Source organism: Amia ocellicauda, chromosome 9, assembly GCF_036373705.1.
Source record: "Amia ocellicauda isolate fAmiCal2 chromosome 9, fAmiCal2.hap1, whole genome shotgun sequence".
NCBI lineage: Eukaryota > Metazoa > Chordata > Actinopteri > Amiiformes > Amiidae > Amia > Amia ocellicauda.
Genome location: NC_089858.1, coordinates 37167844 through 37193841, shown reverse-complemented (window position 1 = coordinate 37193841; position 25998 = coordinate 37167844). Strand labels below are relative to the sequence as shown.

At 42.3% G+C, this 25998-nt stretch overlaps 1 protein-coding gene across 1 annotated transcript in view; it reads left to right on the top strand.

Annotated features, from left to right (window-relative positions):
* Positions 1-25998, top strand: part of unc5db (unc-5 netrin receptor Db) — a 193705-nt gene that overhangs the window by 159796 nt on the left and 7911 nt on the right. The window contains exons 7-13 of the mRNA XM_066712584.1: positions 528-692; positions 1695-1727; positions 4843-5028; positions 9366-9743; positions 14140-14224; positions 20577-20748; positions 23527-23754. Coding sequence (XP_066568681.1) covers positions 528-692; positions 1695-1727; positions 4843-5028; positions 9366-9743; positions 14140-14224; positions 20577-20748; positions 23527-23754 — 1247 coding nt within the window. The remainder of the gene's footprint in view (positions 1-527; positions 693-1694; positions 1728-4842; positions 5029-9365; positions 9744-14139; positions 14225-20576; positions 20749-23526; positions 23755-25998) is intronic.

Sequence of the window (25998 nt, the reverse complement as noted above, 5' to 3'; positions counted from 1 at the left end):
CCTTGAATGACCCGAACACAGTTCTAGCGCATTCTGGCGGAGAATTGCCCGGCTGGGAACCTGTGCCGGGCGGTCTCTTATTCTGAGTTTGCCGTGGCACAACCGTTGGCTTTGAGATGGGGCAGCACGGCACTACGTGGCGTCTCTCAAAACCTTTTCATGTCTGAGGCACACCTACTTAACGTGAAACTCTGTACGGCCCGCCCACACCATTACAAACTTGAAACCAAAAAACGTACTCTCACTGAAACCTTGATTGAGCTTGGCCTTGATGGGCGGAGTCACTTAACTGGGGCCACAACGTTTTCAACGGTGGTGGCACACTGGCTAGGAAAGACTGACACTGTCATTCTCTCTCCAGTGTGTTGCCTTTAAGACATGGGCAGATGTCTCAAACACCTTGATTTTGGTTATTTATAATTAATTGAATAGCATGCAGTCTCTTTCCCAGATTAGATAAGCCCATTGCCATAAAATCTCTTGAGGGTAGTCATTATTTTTCCCTCTGCTTCTCGTGTCGTACGCAGTGGACGGGGGCTGGGACGCGTGGAGCGAGTGGTCGGTGTGCAGCGCGGAGTGTGAGCGCCAACGCAGGCGGGATTGCACGTCCCCCTCACCCCGACACGGCGGCAAAGTGTGTGAGGGGCCCGGGCAGGAGACAGAAAACTGCACGGAGGGACTGTGCACTCAGAGTGAGTTTCCTTCTCGGTACACTATCCCTGGGGCCCTCAGAGACACACAGCTTGTCCTACTGGGAGCCGTACAAACGTTTTGTGGCTGTCTGGAGCTGTCTGGGATCTTTATGTGCATTTGTTTTTTGGATGAAAGAGAAATTGAAAAAGGAAAAAAAAAATGCTTTGTTATTTAGGATTGCAAATTTTGGCCTGCCTTTGTGCCAAGGGATAAAAGGTATTTTCCAGCATGGCGATAAAAATAAAAAGCTTTGGCTCTTAATGTAAAGCATTTTTTAATTTTTTGTATTGTTTTTTTTTTCAATTTGCTCTGAAAACGGATGGCGTTCGCGTCTGACTCTTGGCATTTATTCCGACCCACGTCGAGGTTGTTGAGACTGGGACATGGCCTCTATTTCCGAGGTTAGAAGTTCAGCGGCATCCTATTAAGTTTATGACCTGGAGGAAGATGACAGGGAATTGATAATCAGGTCTTGTGTGTAAGTGACAGCCAAGGGGTGACTTTGACTTTGGGCGCTGGAGATAAATGCATGTCAATTGCTGTATAAGCAGGCATTTGTGCTGGCTGGTTAGGTAGCAAGCAATCAGGAAACAACATTGTTTTTTATCTCCCAAACACATAAAGCCTGGGGATATTGACAACTTGGTTTATAATTACAACTGAAAGGAATATCTTTCTTTTTTTCCTTCTGCCTCCTTTTTTCATGCAGCCATTTTACCCAGTCGCACCTCTGCTGATAAGAGAGAAACCAATTATATCTGTGCGTGTTGTTTTCTTTTCTTTTCTTTTTTTAAGATCGACACATTCCGGCTTCCTAAACCAATACGTCAATGCGTCGTTAAAAAAACATGATCTGAAATGCATTTTGCAGGGCTCTCCTCTAAAAACACCCTGGCACTGTCAAATAATAATTTGCAATGCCTTGGGTTACTGACACAGCAATAGGTTTAAAATTACCTTTTCTCTCTTTCTCTCTCTCTCTCTGTCCTTCTCTCTTCCAGATCGAAAGCTACTACACGACGTGAAACCTCAAAGTAAGTTGTCCTTTACTTATTTATATATATATATATCTGACCTTTTCACTTCACTTACATCAATTGGCTTTCCTCCGCACACCTGAAAACAGGGAAAGTGCCTGTTGATTGTCAGTGCTTAGCTGTAAATCCCCATTCAGACAGACCCTGAAACTGGTGTAATTACCATATTGGGTCATTGTCTAGGCTGTGAAAGGGGTGTGCACATGTCATTACCACACCCCCATGATGTGTGTGTGTGTGTGTGTGTGTGTATATATATATATATATATATATATAAATAAATAAAGTCACAGTCTTTAAACTTTGAAAAAGCTACCTAAAGTATTGACGTAGCAGCTTCTTCCAGACACAATCAGTACAACATGGCTGACTTGTCTCAGACAGAGAGCAGTGCATTGTGGTCTTAGAGTTTGTGCTACTGTTTACGCTGACCCAAACAGGCCATCTGGGGAAAAGTTTTCTCCAGCAAAATTAATGTTTTATTTTCTGCCAAACCGCCATGTCTCTCAGAGAGAGAGTTGGAGGATCTTGACGCCCGCCGTCAAAAGCTTATAGTATCGTCAACAGAACATGTGCTGTGCAGAAGGAATTAATGGAGTGTAATTATTGCAAATGAGCTAATTTAATCAATTATACGTGGGAAATATTCCCGGTGGAATTTATGAGGCTTCATTTCTAGCCCCTGCACCTTTGAAACTGCCGTCAGGTGCTAAGCCGAATATAATCACAGTCATTTGGAGAAACTTCATTAGCATCAAACATGCTTCTAATGAGTGCGCGCACGGCAGACGTGTAATAAACACAAAACATCGATTGAGCCGCGCGTGGAGCACTCGAAATGCAAGCAAGCTACCGATCACCGGGGGAGATATGCTACCTGCGGTCTAATGGAGACGAGGCTGATTTGCAGGCGTTGACTGATTGGGCCTCATCTGTAGGGACCAAAACAAACAAACTACGAACCAGGGGGAGTCTACCCTCAAAGACAACGTTATGCCAGTGTGAGGCTGCAGCCCAGGTAGCACAAATCCACACGACAAGGGAAGTGTGTACGCGTTCAGGATAACGAGTTGCATTAATTATTGAGAGAAGCTTCCTGTTATTACCTAAGTATTATCATCTGGAAGCTGGGTGGTTCAAAGTGAAAGGGCTCGTTACGGGGAGATTACAGATTCGAAGCAAATTAAATGTTTCTGTTTTCGGTGACACGGCAGCCGAATGACATCCTAGGAAGTCTTAGCTGCTGTGAGTCTTAAATCACTTTGGATAAGAGCGCCTGGCTAGCGACCGATTAACATTATAATTATTGTGCATATGAATCCGAGCCATCATTAACGTAGGAATATCCGGCGGATGATGTAGGAGTCGCTAAGCTAATGAGTGGGGTGATATTATGATGTTCTTAGACATAAAGCTGTGTCTGTAATGCGTTGTGTTGCCTATGAGCCTGTCAGAGCAAATATCTCACCGGAACTATTTTAAATATTTAACTACAAATTAGATATCCACTTGAAGGGTGAGAGGTAGCTGTATTTTTCCGTCTGTCTCAAACGTCTGGCCTGAAACTGCCTGGCACTCTCCCTTCCTGCCACCACGAATAATCAATAGTAATCTTTTTGCTTGTTCTGAATTTATTTTGTTTTTTCGAGCTGGCAGGAGATGAGGGAGGGAATTCGGAACAGAATCGATTACTTTTCTTTTTTGTTGGCAATCTGACAGGAAGCTGTTGGTCAAAATGTATTACCTGTGAGTTCCCAGAGCCCCCCCCCCATATTTATTTATTTGTTTCTTTATTTTTCCCCTGCTTTTATTGTGTCCATAAGACTGTTAGAGTGGCATCACCCTCGCCTTCATAACATTAATTGGACACAGATTCATTTCTGATTCAGGGGGAAGAGTGCTATCTATTGGTCTACCGCCACTATATCCAAGTGTGGGAATTTGTTGCCCTTGGAAGCTTGGCAAGTTGTTTTGTACACAATTGGTGGTTAAATTGAGGAGATTCAAGGTCAAAAGAAGGGAGTATACAACAGTCTTTGCCTCTGTGCTTAGTTGCCCACCCTCCCTCCAGACCCCATCCAGAAGGTAATGGATCACACACAGAGGGGTCATCACAAGGAAACTTGAATCTTTCAGGTTTGGCCTTGCTCGCCATGAAATGCCCCTTTAATTACTTGTTATAAATAATGGAACAGTAAAGGAATCAACTAATGGAGCAACTGCTAGATGTTTTATTGACCTTCTTCTCCACGGCCCCGCCAAGAGTGACTAGAACACCAATCTGCTTCCTCTGACTGTCCAGGTACTGAGGATGGGATAGGTGCTGATGCGTAATTTAACACAGTGGCCATTTGGCACGATCCCGAGCTGCCTAAGAGGCGCCAGTTTCCTCGCCAAAAAGAAACCAGCTGTGAAAAAGTGCGCGGCCGAGGCGTTCCTCTTCCATGTCATTAATTTATGTATCTCAGCTTCTATTTTAGAGTTTCAAGTCGTGTTTTCTGTGGTTTACATTACTGCACAAGAAAAGTGTTTTCCCCCGAGGACATTGTGTAACCGCAGTAGGAGGAATCGCCTGCTAATGATTGCTTATGAGCAAAGACAACTGTGTTGCAGAGACGTCGGCGCGAGTCAGACTTTCTCCGCGTAGGCAGCTGCTCTCGAGATGTGACAATCACGTCGGACCGAGTGGTTTTTATAGGGATTTTATTACTATCACACATTTGAATAATTCAAAGGACATGCTATGCTGTGTACATCTCGCAGAACCCCTACTTAGCTTCTCCAGCTCTTTGTTCTATTTTGTTTTCCTTGATAGCGTAACTATACCTTTTGTATGAGGTTCATTTGGGTATTTGATCAGAACTTGGATTCAAACTTGCGGCAGAACTTCTCTTTGGGAGTTGGATGGGCCCATTCAAGCAAAACAGTACAGGAAAAATATCAAAGCATTTTACTTTTTCAATTTGAAGGGTTTTACACTGCCTAGTGGTAAAAAGACAGTGATTTTAATTCATCAGAGGTTGAATGCTTCTGCTCTACGCAGTTGGTGATGGCAGATGTAAGAGACTTTGCTTTAAAGACTCTCTTCAGTGGCCGTCTCTCGGTTTTTCAGGTATGGACGGCACCAGCGACGTGGCGCTTTACTCTGGGTTGGCCGCGGGGGTCATCGCTGTGGCCGTCCTGGTGGTGGCGGTCACTCTGTACCGGAAAAGCCAGAGTGAGTACGGGGTGGATGTCATCGACTCCTCCGCGCTCACTGGGGGGTTCCAGTCCTTCAACTTCAAGACCGCCAGACAAGGTGAACATCTTGTTCCTCTTTGTCTCCTGCTCCTCCTCCTCCTCCATTTCTTCCTGCATCTTCAGATTCAAATTTTTCTTCTCCTTCTCACCCTTCTTGCACTACTCCTTTATCTTCTTATTTCCTTGTGTATGCATTTATTCACTGAATTGTTCATGTATGTATATATGGATTTACTTGCTGCCTTTTTCAAGGGTGATTGGCATGCAGGACCAAACTATACAAATAAATACTGTGCAAAGGTTGAAGAGGATACATATTGTTGCTCAGTCTGGCTTGCAGCACAAAATGGCAGCCCAGAAGGGCACTGCATTCCCCAGAAGCCCTGGGGGATTGGTGCAGGAGAGATTGTGTGGGAGGGAGAAACAGAGGAGACATAACAATGGTAATTGATATTTTGCTTGGACTGGGGATTTGATTTTGGGTTGTTTGCTAGTGTCTTTGTTTGTTTGTTTGAATTAGTGTTTTATGTTTGTAGAGAGGGACTAAAAAGAAGTTCACTCCAGGGTATCTAGGGTTGTATTTTGGTTTGCTTGTTTTGGTTTCACCACCTGAACACTATAACAAATAGAAGTTTTGCTCGGTAACCCTGCCTTGTTTCCTGAGCCCAGCCTGGAGAGTACTGGAAGTGCTGGACATTATATTATCACAGTACTCGCATTCAAAACTAAATAGACATACAAACGCCTAGCTCCCTTGAGCCTAAACGACACGCATAAAACAGATCCCTCTCTGCACATTCACTAGTAAAGACCAATAAGACAATACACTCTGGCAGCAAAATAAAGTCCGCAATCCAAGTGCAGTGTCAATGCCCATAAATCCAATCCATTAACGTTGATTCTTCTGTGTTTCTCACTCTCTCACGCGCTGGCCATCCCTGCCTCTCCTCTACAGGAAATCTGTCACTTCCTGTTTAACCGATGGGAGAGCCAGTCGTTGGGCAGGAGCAGGTCAGGTGCTCCCCCAGGTCATTTACCTCCCCCGGGTGTAAGTTCGGGGTGGTTTCTTACCTCACTGCGTGGCACAGCATCGCTATATATATATATATATATATATATATATTTTTTTTTTTTTTTTTTGTGTCTATATTTTTTTCACAGTGAAACTAAGTATAGTGCAGAAAAGTACAAGATAAATCCAATAACATGACCAGGACCTCCCTGCCGGGATAGTCAATCAAAGGTTTGCCATTAATAACTCATTAAACCCTCCTATACCACACTTCTACCGCACTCCTACTGTATAACATATGAGCATGCAGACCAGCGTGGAGAACAGTCCACAGTAAATGCCAGTAGTGTCCAATAGAAGAAGCTGCTGATAGCTGCTGTGATCGCAATTCACTCTAGCCAGGCCTGTGTCCTGCAGCCCTGTATCATGCACAGTATTTCCTGACAATTCTGGGTTAGCAAAACTGATTGCCATCTCTGCAGAGTAATACCCAGCCTCTCATTCTGAAAGTTAAGGCCCAGCGAAGCTCCGGAGTCTTTCATTTCCTCATCTCAAAGCCTAGAAAGACACTGAACCTAACGGGCGAAAACGGCATTTTCTGTATTGCCATCGATTCAGCTAAAAAATCCAACTTCCTGTAGACACCTTGGCGCTGGCTGCTTGCTTTTATTCCCCTTCCCAGGATGAATGGGTGTCTTAACACCATGCAGTACACCGCTACAAGTCCAATCATGAGCCCATTCGACAGGAATATAATAGCTCAACTCAGGTGTGAGTGACTGAATAGGCCTGACTCCCCATTTGCAAAGGAATATGCATTCACTAGTAAAAGTATCCACAAGCAAAAGTAAAATGTAGCATACATTATATTTTTAACATGCATAAGAAATGTAGCTTATTGTTATATACTCTATTGTACAGGTACCGTATAAAATGGTCTATTACTCACTTAATACACCTGTTTATTTAAATGACTGTGCTAGGTCAGAACAGTAATATTTCCCAGAATGCCTCATACAGTTGACTACAAAGCCACTACCCAATCCAGACAAATACAATGACAAGTTCTCACTGTGAAAAAGATGCAGAGTGAAATTAGTGTTGTACAATGGTGATGTTTTAAGCACTGAAACCCCTATATCAACTGATATATCCCCCCTACCACTTAATTCCCTCATATTCAGGTCTAAAAATGTGAGGCAATTCTTTATTCTCCTTTTCTTTTCTTTTTTTCTCAAATGAGAAGCAGCAAAACACAATCATTAAGGCTGGGTTAATAGTAGTAGTAGGTGTGTGTAAGTGAAAAAAACATTTGCCAAGCAACAAATGTTGAAAAACAGAGAGGACAGCTGTCTAATATCCATATACGTTCTGATGTTTCTTCATTTTTTCAGCCTCACATTTCAAAGATCATGCCACACTGATCTATACTTCCGCCTGTGGTATAAATTCTTTAAAAAACTCTCTTAAGCACTTTTGGCTGTACCTCATTCTGTAAGACAGGGTGTCTAGCAGGACAGTTAATCATGTTTAAGACCTCTTGCTTGTCTGTGTGTATTAGCTGTGCCTATAAAATCTCTTATGTGCCAGTGATTTTTAATCAAAAGTCTAATTTCCAAACCTACCCTCAAGGTAACTCAAAGCTGGATTCATCCGATTCGTTATTTATATCGGGGATTTTCATTTCCACTTTCCGTTTTAAAAATACGTGTCAGATGTATTATTATTATTTTTTGAGTCAAGTTTAAGAAAAACTAATATTTTATCCCTCTTGTTAATTTAACTACACTGGTGCATGACAAGAATGCATTACTCGCATTCTTTGAGGGATTTCAAAGAATCCCTCGAGAATCATGGCTATATGTGGGAATTTAAACCTAGATACATTTTCATTACTTTTTTATATAACAGCGGTTCATTGAAAACGTCAACTTTAAAAGCTGTAATGTTCTCATTTAGCCCGGAGTTATATATTTACAATTTGACTCCATCTCTGTGATATCCCATAATATATCTTTCAAAGTTTAGACAGCAGTCTTTGATGTTCGTTGAAATAGTCTCTTTAACCATTAGGTGCAATACTACATTGCTTTCAAGATCAAAAGAGTGATCCTTCTGTCAGTTCTACAGACATTAAATGAAATCGTTTTATAAAGTGGGGAAAAAAAACAACTGTCCTTGTCGATAGTTACAGATAACCCCGGATAGTAATGAGTTCACTCTAAATACAGGTGCAGCCAGAGCAATTGTGCTGTAGCCCATTAGCCTCCCACCTCAAATATCTCACTGCCATAGCCAGGCAACGAGAATTTTATGACACAAGCGCTTTTCCGAGCAAACGGCATCCCGGGGTATTTGATTGCAGCCCTGCCAGACAACACAGTGTGTAGCAGCGCTGAATCGTGACAGCTCAGGACTTGCCGTCTGAAGCTGGGGCCCCCTGTCCAGAATTGGGTCCCAGCCAGAAGGTACCGCAGTCAACCTTCCAGTCATGGAAAGGTCACTGAATCCCAGAAGCCCAGTCTCCAGTGACCAATCTAAAAGAGACAGATTTATTCTTATTTATTTATTTTTAGATCAGACGCATCACAATGACCAAAGCCTTACAGTTGACGGTGACTTTAATTCATCTTAACTTAAAATGGAAAAAGAAGAGAGAAATTGAACCGCTGAACATTTTAGTCAGAGATTTTGTGGTTTTATGCTTTTGCTTCACTTCGGGCAGTTTTCGTATCATGTCAGTGGTGTTCTGGCTTTCTTCCACCATCGCTTGCCCCTGTCTTTCGCTGGCACTGATGCTCTGTGACAGGAGCAAAAAGTGCACCGTGATGCTGTGGCCTTTTCTCTAAAAGATATAAGCGAGACAAACGGCATCGGCCAGTGTTTCTGGCATTCCAAGAAGTAGCTTTAACGTTCCTACAAAGACTAAATTGTCCCCAAAATGGCACTGATTCAATCGAAATGAGAAATACAAGAGGGAACCTACTCCTAAACTTCAATCCATTGATAGTAAAGCACATTTCTGATACATTTATAGATTAAGATGTTAAATCACAGTCGTTACAATTTCTGTCAATAAAAACTGAAGGGACAATAGAAATATTAAAACAGCTCGCAAAAGCAACTTTAAAACCCAGCATGAAATCCAAAATCATGAAAAAGTGACAGATGTGTGATCCTGTAGTATTAGAGTTATATAAGTTCTCCAAGACTTTTTTAATATGCTACTGAGAAGGAGAGAATACATTTTAAAGGTCATTTGTTTAAAACAGAGTATGGATTATGTTTTTGAATTTCAGCCAAAAAGGAAACGATGCCTCGGTTGTCTCTCGCCTGGTGCATCATGGGAATGTGATGTTGTCCTCTCTCTCTCTCTCTCCTAGGCAATCCCCTGCTCTTGAACTCCTCCATGCAGCCGGACCTGACCGTCAGCCGGACATACAGTGGACCGATCTGCTTTCAGGACACCATGGACAAGGAGCTGATGACCGAGTCCTCCCTGTTTGACCCCTTGCCCGACATCAAGGTCAAAGTGCAGAGTTCATTCATGGTGTCACTCGAGGTGGCGGACCGGGCAGAGTATCACGTCAAGGCCCTTCCCGAGACCTTCCCCAGGGGCCTCAGCAGAAACTACAACACTGTGGATGGGCGCAAAAAGACCCTGCTCACCCCTAGCCTCTGTGCTGTGCCCTCTAAACCCGAACTCAGAACTGTGGGCATATTCGGGCATCTAGGTGGTCGGCTAGTGGTCCCCAATACAGGTAAGACAGTGGAGTTGAGAGAGATTTAGACAGCTGTAGTGCAGGAATAAAAAACATTTGAAATAGTGTTAAAAAAATAACTTTTCCAACTAAATCAAACTGCAGGGGGAAATAAGCAACTGGGTTATACATAGTGTCCACTCAAACACTTAGAAAATCTGTCTGAATACCACGGTAAAACGTTCGCAGGGACAAAAGCTCGGAAGAATGCCGGATTGCGCTTCACACTCGTCTCTTTGCTCCTGCACAGAGAGAGGGGTCACGTCTGATTTCTTATCACAAAGAAAGGGCAAAGGAAAGTAAATCCATTCAGTCCATGAGTTTGCCAAGGTTCTGTTTAGGGTCAGTAGTGATTTGAAGCTATTTGTCTAGCAGCTCCTTCAATAGAAAATGCTTTCGGAGTTCACGGTAGATGGACCGTTCCTTATTCTTCTTCGGAAACTCATGCCATTGTTGCTTTCACTATTGCCGCTTCTTCTAAGATTACTTCCTGCCATTATGTCCAACTATTCTATTGAAAACAGCTTCTGGGAAAACTTCTGGGAGTCAAATTGGGGTTGCACAAAGTTAGACAAAACATTTAGATATAGAAAGGTGGTACCCCCTTGAACTTTTCCCTCACATTTTGCCGTGTCACTGCCTTTTTTTATTTTAATAAAAATACAAAACTGAAATATAATTGGAGATGTCACCTCCCTCCCTGAGTTAATACTTGGTGGAGGCACCTTTGGCAGCAATTACAGCTGTGAGATAGTTGGGATAGATCTGTACAAGCTTTGAACACCTAGATTTGGCAATATTTGACCATTCTTCTTTATAAAACTGTTCAAGCTCCGTCAAGTTCCTTAGGGAGTGTTGATGGACAGCAATCTGCAAATCATGCATCAAACTCTTTGCATTTAGACCAAAAAGTTCCATTTTAGTTTTGGCAGATCACAAAACTTTTCAGTCTCAGGTGGGCTTTCTTGAGTAATGGTTTCCTTCTTGCCACCCTGCCATACAGGCCAGGTTTGTGGAGGACCTGGGATATTGTTGTCACATGCACACTTTGACCAGTCTTTGCCATAAAAGCCTGTAGCTCTTGCAAAGTTGCCATTGGCCTCTTGGTGGCCTCTCTGATCAGTCTTCTTCTTATTCGGTCATCCAGTTTGGAGGGAACGGCCTGATCTAGGCAGGGACGTGGTGGTGCCATACACTTTTAATTCTTAATAATCTTGACCGTGCTACAAGAGATATTCAAGGCCTTTGTTTTGTTTTTTACCCATCCCCTGATCTGTGCCTTTCAACAACTTTGTCCTGGAATTCTTTTGAAAGCTCCTTGGTGCTCATAGTTGAGTATTTGTATTGAAATGAACCTCCCAGCAGAGGGAACCTACAGGAACTGCTGAATTTCATGTGAAATCATGTGAATCACTACAATTTAACACAGGTGGAGGACTTAACTTGGTGTTTGATTTTGAAGGTGATTGGTTACACCTGAGCTAATTGCTATTACAAGGGTGGTGGACACTTATCCAACCAAGCTATTTCGGTTTTTATTAAACTTTCTACACATTTTAGAATAATTTTGTCTCTTGGAAGCTGTGGGGCAGGATGTGTAGTTAAATGAAAAATGATTTTACTGCAAATTAATTCCAGGCTATAATGCATTTATTGAATTTACATATACATTTCTGACTGTGGAAAATATTTGTAGCCTTAGACTAACTTACACCATTATGCAGTATGACTTTCCTTAATAAACCTCCTAGTCATTCCGTAAGCATTTTTTTTTGCTGGAAGAGTTAGGTTAGGTAGACTAACAAATTCAGTTCTAAGATCAAACACTCACAGAGAATGAGGCTGCAAATATCACAGAGGATGTAGTAAGACATTGAATAACAGAAAGGTATAAGAAATTGCACACTTTGTCCCAGAATCCTAGCTGTTTAATGGAGCATCACGTCTCTTTTTAAAAACAGATGAGAGAGGAAAAAAAATCAGTTGTAAAATTAGAAAACTGCAATTTCAAAGACATTTAAAATGGAGATTTTTGCATTTGCCCTAGGTGTGAAACACAGTATTGAACCTCTCCTAGTATGAAGCAATTCGTCACTTCTTTCTCGCATGCATGCGCCCCTGTGTGATTTTGTGTGCGTGTCAACTAAGCCAACCCATTCTGCATTTGACCGATTGACGGTGTCTCTAGGAAGTCCCTGCACACCACACACTTCTTGTTTAAATCAAATATAATTATTTATGGCTTGATCTCCGCCAGCGTATGTTCAAGTACACACATAGTACGAATGTTGAGTGAGCACAAACAAATCACCAAGGAATCAATGCTTTTTCACAGCTATATTGTTCTTTATGGTCAGTTTGAGGGCCTCCTCTGTCAACAATGGATTTTTTAAAAATATTTTTTCTTCACCCTTAATAAACTTCTGAACGCTTTGTGAGGAGATACAATAGCCGAACATAGTGAAAATAAGAGCAGTGTGGTGATGTTCAAATTCATGCAACCAACTGTCCAGAGATGAATGATGCAACCTCCCTAGATCAAATAAAATAAACTTTGATGAGATTTATTTATTTATTTTACTTTGAAGGCGAAGAGATTCCAAATATAGTACAGCAATAGACGAATAAGGATGAAATATATGTGGAGTGGGTACACTTCCCTCTGGGATAGAAAGCCCAGGCAGAATTTAGGTTCAAAAGCAGGTCCCCTTCATCCTAATCTACAAGTCCCCTTCATCTCTGCTCTACACACACTGCTGCCTCTTGTCTTCAGCCTATCGCTCTCTGCCTCGCATACAAACAGGCATGCGCAAACGCACACCCAGCCCTCTCCCCCATGGCATTTTTATCAGCTGGCAGAAAGGATTGGCACCCGGGAGAGTAATTGGTTGGGGCAGCATTGCAGTCTGTGGTGCAGTGATGATTTAAGAGCTCCTCTAGGGCTGCTTCGCTGTCAGATCAAATAAAAGCCTGTCAGGGTAGCAGGTGTTTTTTTTAATGAAAGCTAACTGGTAGAGTGTCAAGTCAGAAAACGTGAACTCTACACACTCCGGGCATCGTGACTGTTGAGACGGAGAAAGCAAATGCCACCATTTATTTTCTTTCCTCCGTCTCTCTTTGTCTTTCTCTCTCTCTCTCGCTCTCTCTCTCTCTCTTTCGCTCTCTCTCCCTTCCTCCCCCTGGCCTGGGTACGCAGTGTTGCATATTTCGTTCTTTCAGTCTCTCTTCATATATCACTATCATCGTCATCAGCCTTTATCGATCCACTGCTGGATGACAGCCTCCCCACGATGTTTCCATCTTCTTTGCGAAGTACAGCGTGTCTCTTTTCCAGGTCACCCCAGCAAAGCTCTGATTTCATCTTCCCACTTACTATGTGGTCATCTTCTTGGTCTTACTTCATCCCTTGGGATCCATTTATCTCTTAGGATCCAGCAAAGACCCATATATATACCTGGCACAGGGCACATGGCCAGGACAGGACTCTGGACATGATGCAAGTTCATCACAGGGTGCATATTTATCGCACACTATATTACCAAAACTATTTGAACATTGGACAAAGCGTGTGAGACTCGCATAAGAACATAAGAAAGTTTGCAAACGAGAGGAAGCCATTCGACCCATCGTGCTCATTTGGTGTCCATTAACAACTAAGTGATCCAAGGATCCTATCCTAAAGCTCCTCTGGTTTGATGTGGTCGATGCCCTTCATGATTTTGAAGACTTGAATCAAGTCCCCACGTAGTCTCCTCTGTTCCAGGGTGAAAAGGTTCAGGTTCCTCAGTCTCTCAGTAGGACATTCCCTTCAGACCTGGAATAAGTCTGGTTGCTCTCCTCTGAACTGCCTCTAGAGCAGCGATATCTTTCTTGAAGTGTGGAGCCCAGAACTGTCCACAGTATCCAGATGAGCTCTAACTAGTGCATTGTACAGTCTGAACATTACTGCCCTTGTTCTCAATTCTACACTTTTGACAATATACCCTAGCATTTTGTTTGCCTTTTTTATTGCTTCCCCACATTGTTTGGATGGAGAAAGTGATGAGTCCACGTAGACTCCTAGGTCTTTCTCATATGTTACTACTTCCAGTTCTAATAGGAGTTCCAGAACAACCCCTGTTCTAAGTGTCATTTGGAATATTTTAGTTAGCAGTCTATAAATAATTTCCCTAATTTCTTTAAGTACTGTTGGAAATATACCTGGCCCTGGCTCATCTCATTTCATTACAGTTACGGTTTATGCAGTTGCAATAAAAGTACCAGTAGTTGTTGTAGGTGAAGGAATACTTCAATACTTTTTCTGTACTCCGCAGTCCCGCCCTCCTGTCCTCTCTCACACTCTCTCTCTCGTGTACCCGCTTACCCACGTATCTCTGTCTCTGTCTCTGTCTTTCAGGAGTGAGCCTGCTGGTACCCCATGGGGCGATCGCAGAGGACACTTCCTGGGAAATGTTCATGATCATCAATCAGGAGGAGGCGAGGTGAGTGTGGTGGGGGAACGGTGTCGCTTCTCTCCGAGGGGGGCGCTTAACTGAGACCGGCTGGGCACAGCAGGTTCCCCAGCCCATCCACCGCGTAGTCGCGGGGAATAAATTAAATGTCAAGTGCTGCACAGTGTCTTATTCAAAGTAGTGCAGATCGCCATACCTCACCAAATATTGAGAACAGCTGAGACACGGGAAGCAACACTGTGGTTTAAAGAGACGGAAACCAGACTGTTTTTGAAATCTAGTTCTCCTTGGCCAAGACCCAGAACGTGTTTCTAAGTCTCTTTAAAGCGTTAGACCTATGGAAGGGGTTCAGTTGGATAATTAGACAATTAAAAGCTCGGGTGGAATGAAAAACACAAATGCTCAGGCCCTCGGAGATCAGGTTTGAAGGATTGTTTTTGCCACATGGATTTGTTGTTCCCCGCCTTACACATCATGCCACATTAGGTCACACAACTCAACAAAACATGTTTCCTCTTGTATGACACATTTGCGGCGGACAGAGACATTTACTATTGCTTTTGTTCATTTGCAGTATGCATCCTAAAACAGCTCTTGGGTGGCTGTTTAAATCCCTAAATCTGACAGTCATCCCAAGTAGGACAAGCTACAGCCCTTCAAACCATTGCAGTTTGGCACCACAATCTAAAAAGCCAGGGTTAAAAACTGATTTCTCCAGATGAATCAAAGCTACCCACAAGAGGATAACAAACACAATCTTGGCTCCTCCCTGTGGTCCAACCCCCGAAACAAAAGCCTGTGACATTTCTGCTCGGCTAATCAGAAAACCTGCAATTGAAAATCACAGTAATTGCAGTATTGAGGTAAATAAAGGAGAGGGTAGGGTGCAATCAAAAGCTATTTGAAACAATCGGGCTAACTGCGGTGGATTTACCAGCTCCGGCCCAAAAAAGTGCTAATGCTTTTGGCTGATTAGTTTAATTCCGTGTTATGGCACCCAACCTATGTGAAGAAGAAGGATACAAGTTTTTACAAATATCCTTATCCAAAAATAAGTGCACCCCGATTGGGAAGATTTAAATTAAATGGCCAGGACAAGGAGTGCACTTCTCCTGCTTCTATTCAGACCTGGAATATCGACTCAGGTGGCCAATGAGAACATTTTATCAGGAGGGAAAAACACCTTTTGAAATCCAGAACAATACGACACAAAAGCCTGCTTTGGCACGGAAAGCCTCTGTCGCTGTGTTTCAAGCTATTTAGTCACTGGTGGATACAAAACAAAGAATGAAAAATTGACATTTCTTCCTCAAACCGATCTTCTAAACAGCTTGACAGATTAGAAAACAACTGGTATTGCGCTCAAACCTTGATAATTAAAATTTGGAGGGGATAAACCTAAGTACTGCTGAGTTTTTAATCACTTTCAGGTTTTTTTCAGGTCTCTGTGGTTTTGCCTCTTAAAATATATACATTTCTTTGTGCTAATTTCCCTTGTTTTCTGTTGCTTTAAATGAGCAATTCCATGCTGTCAAGTTTGATCTCTCTACCTTCCTTCACTAACCTAGTTGATGGGGTTCAGTGTTTCATAACTTATACCAATACAGCAGTGGTAGCATAAGTGGCGAAGTATAGCTGGCACAAAAATGGATTCTGTGTTGCCCTATCTTACCCGGCCTTTTCTCTCCAGCTGTTTCGGTGCGATAAGGTTCAAGTTATTTATTCCTTGCAGGAGAGATTTAGCAGGCCTTTGTGCTTGTAAAACTTGAAAGCTGTCAGTCATGGGCTGTCCTCAGCCTAGACAGATGGACCCGTGGAAACAGTAAACCTTGTTGCATTGCTGACCGAAATTTTAAAATCTAAAAATAATAAAAGAAGGAAAAGCAAAGAAATATACACCTGACAAACAATAACAGTCATTTCTGGAAGATTTTAGATACATTTGTATATTTTTATAATTTTATAGTAATATACAGATAAGGATTTAGAGCAATTTCCAAGACAAATACTATATTAGAAAATCTGCCCAAGTTAATGAGCAAAAGTCCAAAATCTCTAATTTCTGCCACAATCACAGTTCACCATAAAAATCCTGAATATTATTTAGGTGTTTTAGCTCAAATTAGACCATTTATAGGGATACGGATGAAAGTACCAATGGCCATATTTTGGTTATTTAATTCCTCCAGGAATGTATTTAATTTAAATAAATGATCGGTTTATTTGTATTTATGTATTTCATTTTATTGTGCCATTTTTCAAGCAAGTCCTCGGCACACCTGTTTATGCCTGTAGGCAGAGCAATGTAGCACAGCATGCTGGTTAGGAACTAAGTGCTGCCATGGTGTGTATATATCACTTAGCTGGTTTGTACCATTTGAGTTTTGCAAGTGTTAAATTGCACATAATGGAGGTGCAGGTGTCTCTCAGTGGCAGTGCAGGAGTCTGTCTCCTCTTATGTCTCTCTCGGAGCTGTGGTTCCGACAGAGGGAAAAACACTTCTCCACCCCGGGCTGACAGTAGCCTTCAGGACAGAGATACTTGAAATTGACTTCCCTGAGAGCAGGAGGCCCTTCTGGGACTGCCTTTGGCTTTAGAAACATTTTCCCTGACAGATGTTCATGTCACCCAAGTTTGTTCATTCTCACTCTAAGTGAGAATGTCACTTGATTTAACACTGTGGAGCCAGACCGAGCATCGCTGGGAAAAATGGTGACTTGGTTCGTGAAGCAGAAGGCCGAGCATTTCAACACAGATCGTATTCTTGAATAGACATCATGGTTAATGTAGAAATTGAGCTAGACTCTCCTACCACCGGCCTTGAAACTATCATCTGGCAGCAGGTGTGAAGTGAGGTAGAGGTCGCACCATCCTAAAGGTGTTTCTGCAATTCAAGAATCAAATGCCCGTGAAGTGGGAAAATCTAGGGACAGTGGGCTGTGAGTCTGTCAACAAGCTTTAAACGGGCTGCAAAGCAGGGAGAGAATCGGAGACGGCTTTATGTAGGGAGGGGCAAACATGAGGATGAAAAAAATTAAGGAAATGTCAAGTGGCTGCTTTCTCCAGCAGCGTTTGAGACGGACCTTTGACTGTTTCCTCACCTCAGGGGAGTTGAGTCAGCGTGAGGCTACTCTGAATTATGCATCTCTTTAAAGGCCGTAAATTAACACCAGTTGGGGGGGAAGGCTATCACTGAGCTAGTCTCCTTGTAAAAGTCACAGAGAAAGTGGAGCGAAGATGACGCAACGCAGGCATGAATTATCGCCTCTCTTCCAAAGCTCCTTAGTCATTTCCCAAACTTTTTTGACCCAGGGACCCCTTTGCCGCCCAGATTTTGGCCCGAGGACCCCCACCTACCAAAATATGACTCTAACTAAACTCTTGCCTGATGTGTGTTACTGTTCGCTTTTGTCCCCTATCCAGAGCTTGCCTAGTTCATAAATACATTTCCAGGGAATTTTAACAGATGAGTCCAGGGTAAAACGTATCACGGACTTCACAGTCCACCAGCTGCCAGGGCTTCGCGAGGAGGAATTCACAATGAAAGAGCAGAGGTGACAATGGGAATGGGCATGATTTCGACAAGAACAAGAAGAATTAAAAACAAGGAAAATAAAGAGAAATTCTCCAATCCCCCTAAAGCCCAGAAGCGGTGCGTTGCTCCTGCCAGCCATTTCATTTTGAATGGCAATTAATTTTAATTCCGTGGTGTATGCAAGATTGAGGTTTAGTTTTAGCCTAATGTGTTTCAACTGCAGGAGCATTTATAGTGTTATACCACATGCTCCCTGTCTTAGTCAGTAGTGAAACAATAAGTGCTTTATCTGAGGCAAAAGTTGCAACTTCTGTGAGAAAACTATTTTATGGAGAGGGGTAGAAGGAAGAAGGGATTATTTCTATTTTATGTTTTTTTTTTAAAAAGCAGTGAGACTAGCCTAGACTGAATTGAGCTTTTTCTAAGCCTTTTTTTAGTGACTGTTTTCACAGATCAGTTTTGAAATGTCTGTTTGCTGTTCTGTAGGCCTGGACTTAGTGTAGGTAAATGTCAGCACAGCAGAGAAGTATAATGTAGTGTGGTTGAATGGCACAAACAAGTTTCAGATGAGAGGAAAGAGGGTACTTCTTTTGTGGTAAATGTGGAGCAAGGGAAAAAAAACATATGTTTATATATATGCTATGAAATGTCAACCCTGCTTAGCTGCCCTTTTGCTAAGTCCGCGACAAGACAGAGGCAGGGAAATACTTTAGAAGTAAATGGGGATTGATTACTCAATCGCGGAATTGGGAATGAATGAAAATCATGTCATTAGGAATTATTGCCCTCCAGGGCCAAATTAAATCTGCTGACATTTTGTCAAAGCTGACTTAAAAAAAATGGCATGCACTTCTCAGGGATAGGAGAAGCTTTATTTGGGGGCCAGACCACTTTAAGCCTCCTACACTCAGAGAGGCTTTGATTTTTCTGTGGTGGCCACTTTTCAACCCACAAAGAACTGTAACCACTGCATAGTCTGATGTGTACCCTGTTTACAGCGAGCAAAAGTCTTCTACAAAAGTCGTACCTGTGTATCTAAAATTGTGAGAATGTGAAAATTAAGGTGGTTGCAATTTCACAGTCCGCTCTAGTGCCGGTAACAGGTTTCGGCGTATAAAGGTGACAGCCTGTCGGGGCTAATTTATTTCAATGATAAGTTGTTCAAGAGCGTTGTACATTTCAAGATGTGTTGGAGCCCAGTCGATGACAAGACCTCGAGATCTCTGTTTCTATTGATTTGGGTTACCTAGCATGGCAAAGCAGTCGTTGTAGTCAAGAGAAATGCTTCATGAGGAAAAAATATCATGGAGAAGGGGTGGTGATTGTGTTCACTTTTAAAACATACACAGGGTATTTGCATGGAGAATTTTCATTACGGTTCTTGTGTTCTGACAGAAGCCCAGCTTGACATTTTCCTGTGTGAATTGTTCCGTTTTATCTAAAAAAACAAGAGCCACTGAGAAATGTTTCAGTTCTGATTTGGGTAAGAGATTATTTTCATGGGTAAACAGCAAAAGAAAACCAGATGTTTCGTAGATAACTGGGAGCTGTAGGATCAAGGTGAGCATTAGTACAGGAGAATTACTAACTCCAGGACATTTGGGCTCCATCCAATTTATAGGTAAACCTCATTTTCTTTTTTGGTCATTTTGTTTTCATTCCACTAAACATGATTGCTGAAGCAAAACAGCTGCAGGCTTTGTTTTTCCAGTCGTGTGTTTTTTTTGTTTTTTTTTTTGTATTTGTTTTTATTTATTTATTTTGTGTTTAATTGCTTTAATTCACCTCGTTCTGAACGGAAGCATGTCCACAAAAGCACAAACAAGATATACAAGTGAAAAACAAACAGATAGATTACAGAAATCAACAGATAAAACACGCAAAGTAAATAATTGAGGAGCAGTCAGATTTTCAAGCAGGTTCGACTGTCTTCAGTGACTATTTATTGTGTTACCCCTTTTCTAATATACTGTCCCAATATAATATCATATATGGATAAAATCCCACAGGAAAGATCCTTCAAATGGACAGAGGAATTGATCCACACAAAATTGTTATGTACAATTTAGAGAATGACCTCAAAATGATCACCTGAGGGTTAGAATTGTAACTGTTACATATCCCTCTGTTTTCTAAAGGAAGTGATACTAGAATTTTGCCCTTTTCTGTGGTTGACAGATATTTATGTTTATTTTGGTAAAGCAAGATATATTTATCTTTTTTTATTTACCAATTTTATTTTAAACGCACCTGATAACAGAAGGCACAGTGTTTTGATGGCATTCTGATAGAATCACGTTGGGGCATTGATTGGATGCTGAGCTTTTTCAAGTTTTCGAAGCATTGCTGGAGAACGTACACAGTGACAGGAAGGCACCTCGAGTCTATTTCTGCCCGTCTCCCGCTGCTGCTCTGTTCGGAAATACTAGCGGTCTGTAAATGTCACAGCTGGTTCTCCATATAACTTCACTTAAAGTTAAGGAGTGTTGTCAATCACAGCTCAGACTCTGACACCTGGTAGTTGGGCTTTTCAAATGCTTTTTGCATTTGCCGAGCAAGACTAACATTTCTTTCCTCTCTGATTGTGTTTGTGATTTTTATATTTTTTTCTGGAATATGAGGCACAATTGTAATTTGTTTCATATTTTAGCTGGTGTTGAAATATTCAAAATCTTCATTTCGGTTCAGAGAAGCTGAAATAGTCAATTTCAAACCTTTTAAAAAAGCATTTCCTTTTAAATGTTACTTGGGACAAACCTATTTGGCGATTCCCCTGTACTTTTCAGAAATGTTGGCATCTGCGCTAAGGGAAATTCCTCTAACTTTGCCTAATGTTTGTGTTGTCAGTTTGCAGTCAGATGAAGGCTGCGAGATCCTGCTAGGCCCTGAGGTGACCTACGGACCGCCTGGCCTCACACTGTCCTGCCCGGTGGCCATGACGATAGCCCACTGTGCCGAGGTAAACCCAGAGCACTGGAGCATCCGCCTCAAGAGACAAACTCAGGAGGACAAGTGGGAGGTGAGAAATGGCCTCTGTTCTTCAGCTTCAAGACTGTAGTGGAAAAGCCTGTCCAAAAATGGTATGCCACTATAAAGCTATCATATTATATTAGAAATGAAGAAACGGTTCCCTAACTCATGTGTTTCCGGGTCATAGGTTTGGAATTGAAATTGAAAGATAAACTCTAGTACTCTAGGAAGAAGCTGAGAATATATACAGACTTAAACCCGTGTGCATTTCATTATTTAGCTGATTGGATGTTTTGAGAACTGAATTTCCGAACTGGGAATTCAGAAGTAAGGAGTCAAAAGCTACCTGACGTTGCAAATGTATTTTACAAGTATATTTTTAAGGAAGCTTTTTTTTTCCCCTGATGCTTTGCTGTAGCTTTGCGAAGGGCTCGGGCAGATTGATCCAAACCCGCTGTGATGTGAGGTTGTGGAAGGGGCTGGAGTGAGACTGCAGGAAACAGACGGCCTCAGGAAAAACAATTACACTGTTTAATAAGACATGGGACGCACGGCGAGCGCCAAGAGAATTGGGGGAGACAGGGGACCCATCAGTCATTATCGATCCACATTGGAGAGACCTGGGAAAATGTGTAGTGACACTGGGCAGTCTGGGAGGGTTTTGCTTTAAACGATTTTTCCCAGACCCTGGCCACCTTGCCAGTCAGGTCTATTAGCAACCTTTCACAGGCAGGAAAATTAGCTACCTACACAATCACAACGTGCAACAGTCATTACTTCTAGAAGGCCGAAGGCTGTCAGGAGACTGTCAGACTACAGGAAATGCCATTGGCCCCCTGAGTAAATCTTGCAGAATTTGTTTAGCTAGTTTATTTTCCAGTTTCCAGATAGGTCAATGTGAAGCCATACTAGACCAATTCAGTGTCCAAGCAAGTCATTCTATTATTCTTTTTTATATAAACTGCTTATTTATTTATAAATCTGTTGGTGGATTTGCAGAGAGCATTTCTAAGTTATTGGTATATATCATTATCATGATATAGCATGATATCGATACACTGTTGGATGAAGGCCTCCCCAAGATATCTCCACTTGCTTCGATCTACAGCGTCTCTTTACCATGTCATGCCTGCAAAGTGTATCATTGCATCTTCCCATCTTCTAGGTGGTCTAGGTATCTTGGGATCCATTCAATGATTTCCTTTGTCCATTTTCGATCTGTGCTTCTTGCAAATACACCACCATTTTGCCCTTGGATATTTGTGGCGGAAACTAGTGTTCCATGCAGAGAGGTCCTCAGAAAGGGTTAAAAATGGGGGGGATTGAAAGGAAAGTCATTAGCAGTTATCTTGTCTGTTACATATTCCACTATGAATGCCTGCTGTCGAAGCGTAGGCAGTGAGGGCTGTTTCACTGCAGGTCCTTCTCCCATCCTGTTCGTCCAAAATCATTTCATTCCAAGCACTTGAGCTGCAGTTCAGGTCCTGTGGTAGATAATTATACTTGTTAAAACTCGGAGTACGGTCATCCATGTATGCTAGATTGGCTTACCCCAGGCAACGAATGGAGATTTTTTTTTTTCCTTTCCTCGCTCTAGAAATGCTTTTCCCCCCCATGCCGTCGTTGGTTCCCCCGATGTTGCCTCAGCTTATTTTAACTCACTGAAAGGTCTGGAGGATTGTGTGTTGCACTAATTTCTCCCTTTTTAGCCTTATAATGTGTTTTTATTTTTATACATATAGTAATTATGAAGCATTTCTGGGGCTTTATCACAGCGTGAAGAAAAACGTCACAAAAGGAAATTTAGAATATAAGAGGGGCTATATACTGCTGCTTGTTTTGAGAATCCCACTTTGCATTGTCTCGAGTGACCCTAGTGACATCTTTTACAAAACCTCAGCGTTTAGTTTTTTTACATTCTAGCCAGAAGTACACTATAAAAAACTAAAGATATTTTGAGCATGAGTCATTTAAAGAGTAGAAACAGAATGACATCCGCCTGAGAAGCATTCTGATAAAGGCCAGGCCTAATAAAAGCTACCATACCTCCTTCTGTTATTTTGAAATAACGCACATTCAAAGGTACATAATAGGTGGAGACATCAGGGCAATTAACACAAATAAACAACTGACATTTTATTTTTTCCCCCATGGTTTGCCAGAGCGCTTAACTCTATTTATTTTTTGCTCCAGAGCTGAGTGCACTAATACAAAAGGTAAATCTCTCTGTGTGCCAAGGCTCCTTGTGCTAAATCTGCCACCAGTCTCTAAATTATAAAGCCAAGCTCTGCGTCTCTTTGATTCTCGGCTTTCTAGCGCTTCCTTACAGACTGAGCTGGAGCTGCGGTCGTTGCTTGTCATTATAATTCAACGTTTCCCACAAAGAAACCGCTCCAAAGATCAGACTAGTCATTAAACAGTCAAAGACGACGCATTCGTACAATGCAAGATGACAAGGTAGAGAAGACAGATTGTGTACGTGTAACAGGGCTTGGACATGTTCGTATGTCATCATCTTTCTTTGAACCTGGGCGAACAAACCCCCAACGTCAGGGGATCAGTCTTCTGGTGTCATGGTCTTGGCACTCGCTCGGCTGGTGGAGCTGCGCGGATCAGACAATGGCTCAGAGGTGTTCCTGAGACGGCAGTTCAAGTCCAAGCAGGGGGATCTAACCACACACGCTAAAAAATATAAAGGTTGTGCTTCTACTCGATGATAACGTTTGTGAAATATACTTTAGATGATCGTGGTTGCATTTGAGGACAACCACCTTAAAGTCTAATGGGAAAACGCATTAACACAGGTGTGTGCTTGTTTGGGCGACAGGAAGTGATGTCGGTGGATGAAGAGACCACTTCCTGCTACTGCCTCATGGACTCGCACAGCTGCCATCTGTTGCTGGACCAGCCAGGGACCTACGCGCTGGTGGGAGAGCCCCTCACAGAGACGGCGGTCAAGAGGCTGAAGCTGGCCGCCTTCGGGAGCATGTCTGCCAACTCCATGGACTACAGCCTCCGGGTGTACTGCGTGGACGACACCCCGCATGCCTTTCAGGTGAGAAGGTGTGAGGTTGATGGGGTAGTGGTTTGGTTTGCAAAGACTGGAGAGCATATAGAGAGGGTTTTTTATTTTTTATTTTCAAGACAGTCCTTAAGCAGACAGTATTTTCTTCTGAAAGGATTGGACAAAGTCTCTTACTCAACATTGTTGTTGTTGTTGTTGTTGTTATTATCTGTAGTAGTTAGTAATCGTGCCATCCCTATTCATTGCTGTACTAAAAGGAGAGACCATTTGCAAGTGAACAAATCAAATATAACGGGATAATCTCATGGCTGGTGACTGTTTCTAAATGTGTTTTAATTCTAGCTCTAATCAGGTTGTTGTAGGTTTTTTGGTTTTTACACGACAGTGCACTACTGTTGTTTTGCATCCTTCCTTCCTTACCCAGACCTGCAGTTTATCATCCAGTTTGGAAGCAGCTCTTGGCAAAACTCCTTGTCCTGTTTTGCTAGTTTGTTGCATTCACACAATGTGATTCGAGCCTGGACCAGTTCAAAACTTTGACCCACTTGTCGGTCACCTATTCCCATTCCCATTTTTTAAATCCTTTTTTCACGCGCTGTTGTCAGGCAGGTAGAAGTCAACTTGTACACTATGGAAAATTATAAACTCACAGATGACTGAAAAAAAATACAAATTACATAGGAGTGCTGGAACAAATTGCATGTTACAACATGAACACAATGCAGCCGTAAACATAAAATACAGGGGGGATATATAGGAGGGGTAATAGCTGTACATCACATACAGCGTTACTGTACAATGCACTTTAATTGAGTGCGTGCAGCAGAAAAGAGTCTGTTATGTGGTCTTCTGTAATAGACAGATACAAATACAGTTTGCACATTGCAAAGCTTGATTTCTCCCCAGCTTGTTCAACAGGTGAGGAGTTCAGAATGTTCTTCGCCTGTGAAAGACACTTTCGTAGCAATCCAAGCTGTCCAAGTAATAGAAGGCTGGTAGCACTTCAAAACAACTGTTTGACTATTCATCCAGTGCTGGCCTCCAGGAGGTATAGTGTTGAAATGCAGTACTTCAGATTAAAGCAGCTTCCCCCAGCTGCCCAACGCAGATCTTCAAAAAACGGTCATTGCGAGACTCAGAAATATTTAATTAAAAGCGGAAGGTGAGGAATTTTAATTGAGAAGAACAGCGCCCACAAGGGTTGGTTCCATCTTCCTTTTTGGTTAATTAAATCTGGTTTTGGTACATTAATTAGTATTCCATTAAAGAAAGATAAGCAGAACCTGCACATGATTTATGATTTGCCAGCAGCTGCCATCTCCCACATTGGAGTTTTCAGGTTTATGTACGTATTGATTTATTTATTATTGGAAGGCAATGAATGTAAGGTCAGGTATCCGTTATTTGTATTGTTTTCTTCAACGCAGTGTTTGCTTTGCTTAGAAGGGTAGGTTTCACATCAGTGATGATTGCCATGTCATGTGAGCTTCCAAACAATCCATGACGGTTGAGAGAGCAGCGGCTGATCATTGTCTGGATTTTGCACACTTTCAACGCCGCAGATTCAACAGGCAGGGAGTGTTTCAGTCGTGCAGGATCACAAACTCCCTCAGCTGGGCTACGTTCTGTGCAACCCACCATCTGTTTTTTTTTAATTGTCCATTCCCATCATCTTATTTCCTTTTCTTTGTTTATCATAAGTCTTGCCATCTCTGTAAGCCCCTGACCTGTGAAAAAGAAAAAGGAAAAGAAAAATCAAAGCATTCCTGAAGTAAATGTATCTGTGTGTGGAAAAGAACACAAGCTTCCTTCCTGCCTAGTTTATGGGCTAAAGATAAGTGAAGTGGCTGAAAGTGGGGCACTAATTTCAAACCATTACCCACGAATTTATGCCTCGGCTGAAATCGGTTTTACAGCACTGAACGAAATGTCAGGTGTGGGAATGCGTAAGCAGGGATGTGGAGATCGCTTCCCCCCTGACACATTATAAACTGAATATTGTACTCCCTCAGTGGGACCGTTTCTTGCGGCAGCATTAGCAGTCAGTTACTAAAACTCATTCCCAAATGGAGCCCAGGGCTTCTGCTTGGCCTAACCCTGCCTGTGTCCCCTTCCCTCCTCTGACACCATCCTTTGTGTTGGCGCTCCATATTGGCTTTGGCCGATTTTGTAACAGTGATGGTGAAGGAACAAAGACTTTGCTGCTTTTACCTCCACTGTATCTAGGGTACTGTTTCTTCTTTATCTGAACCTCAGTGGTTTCTCTCTTTCTCG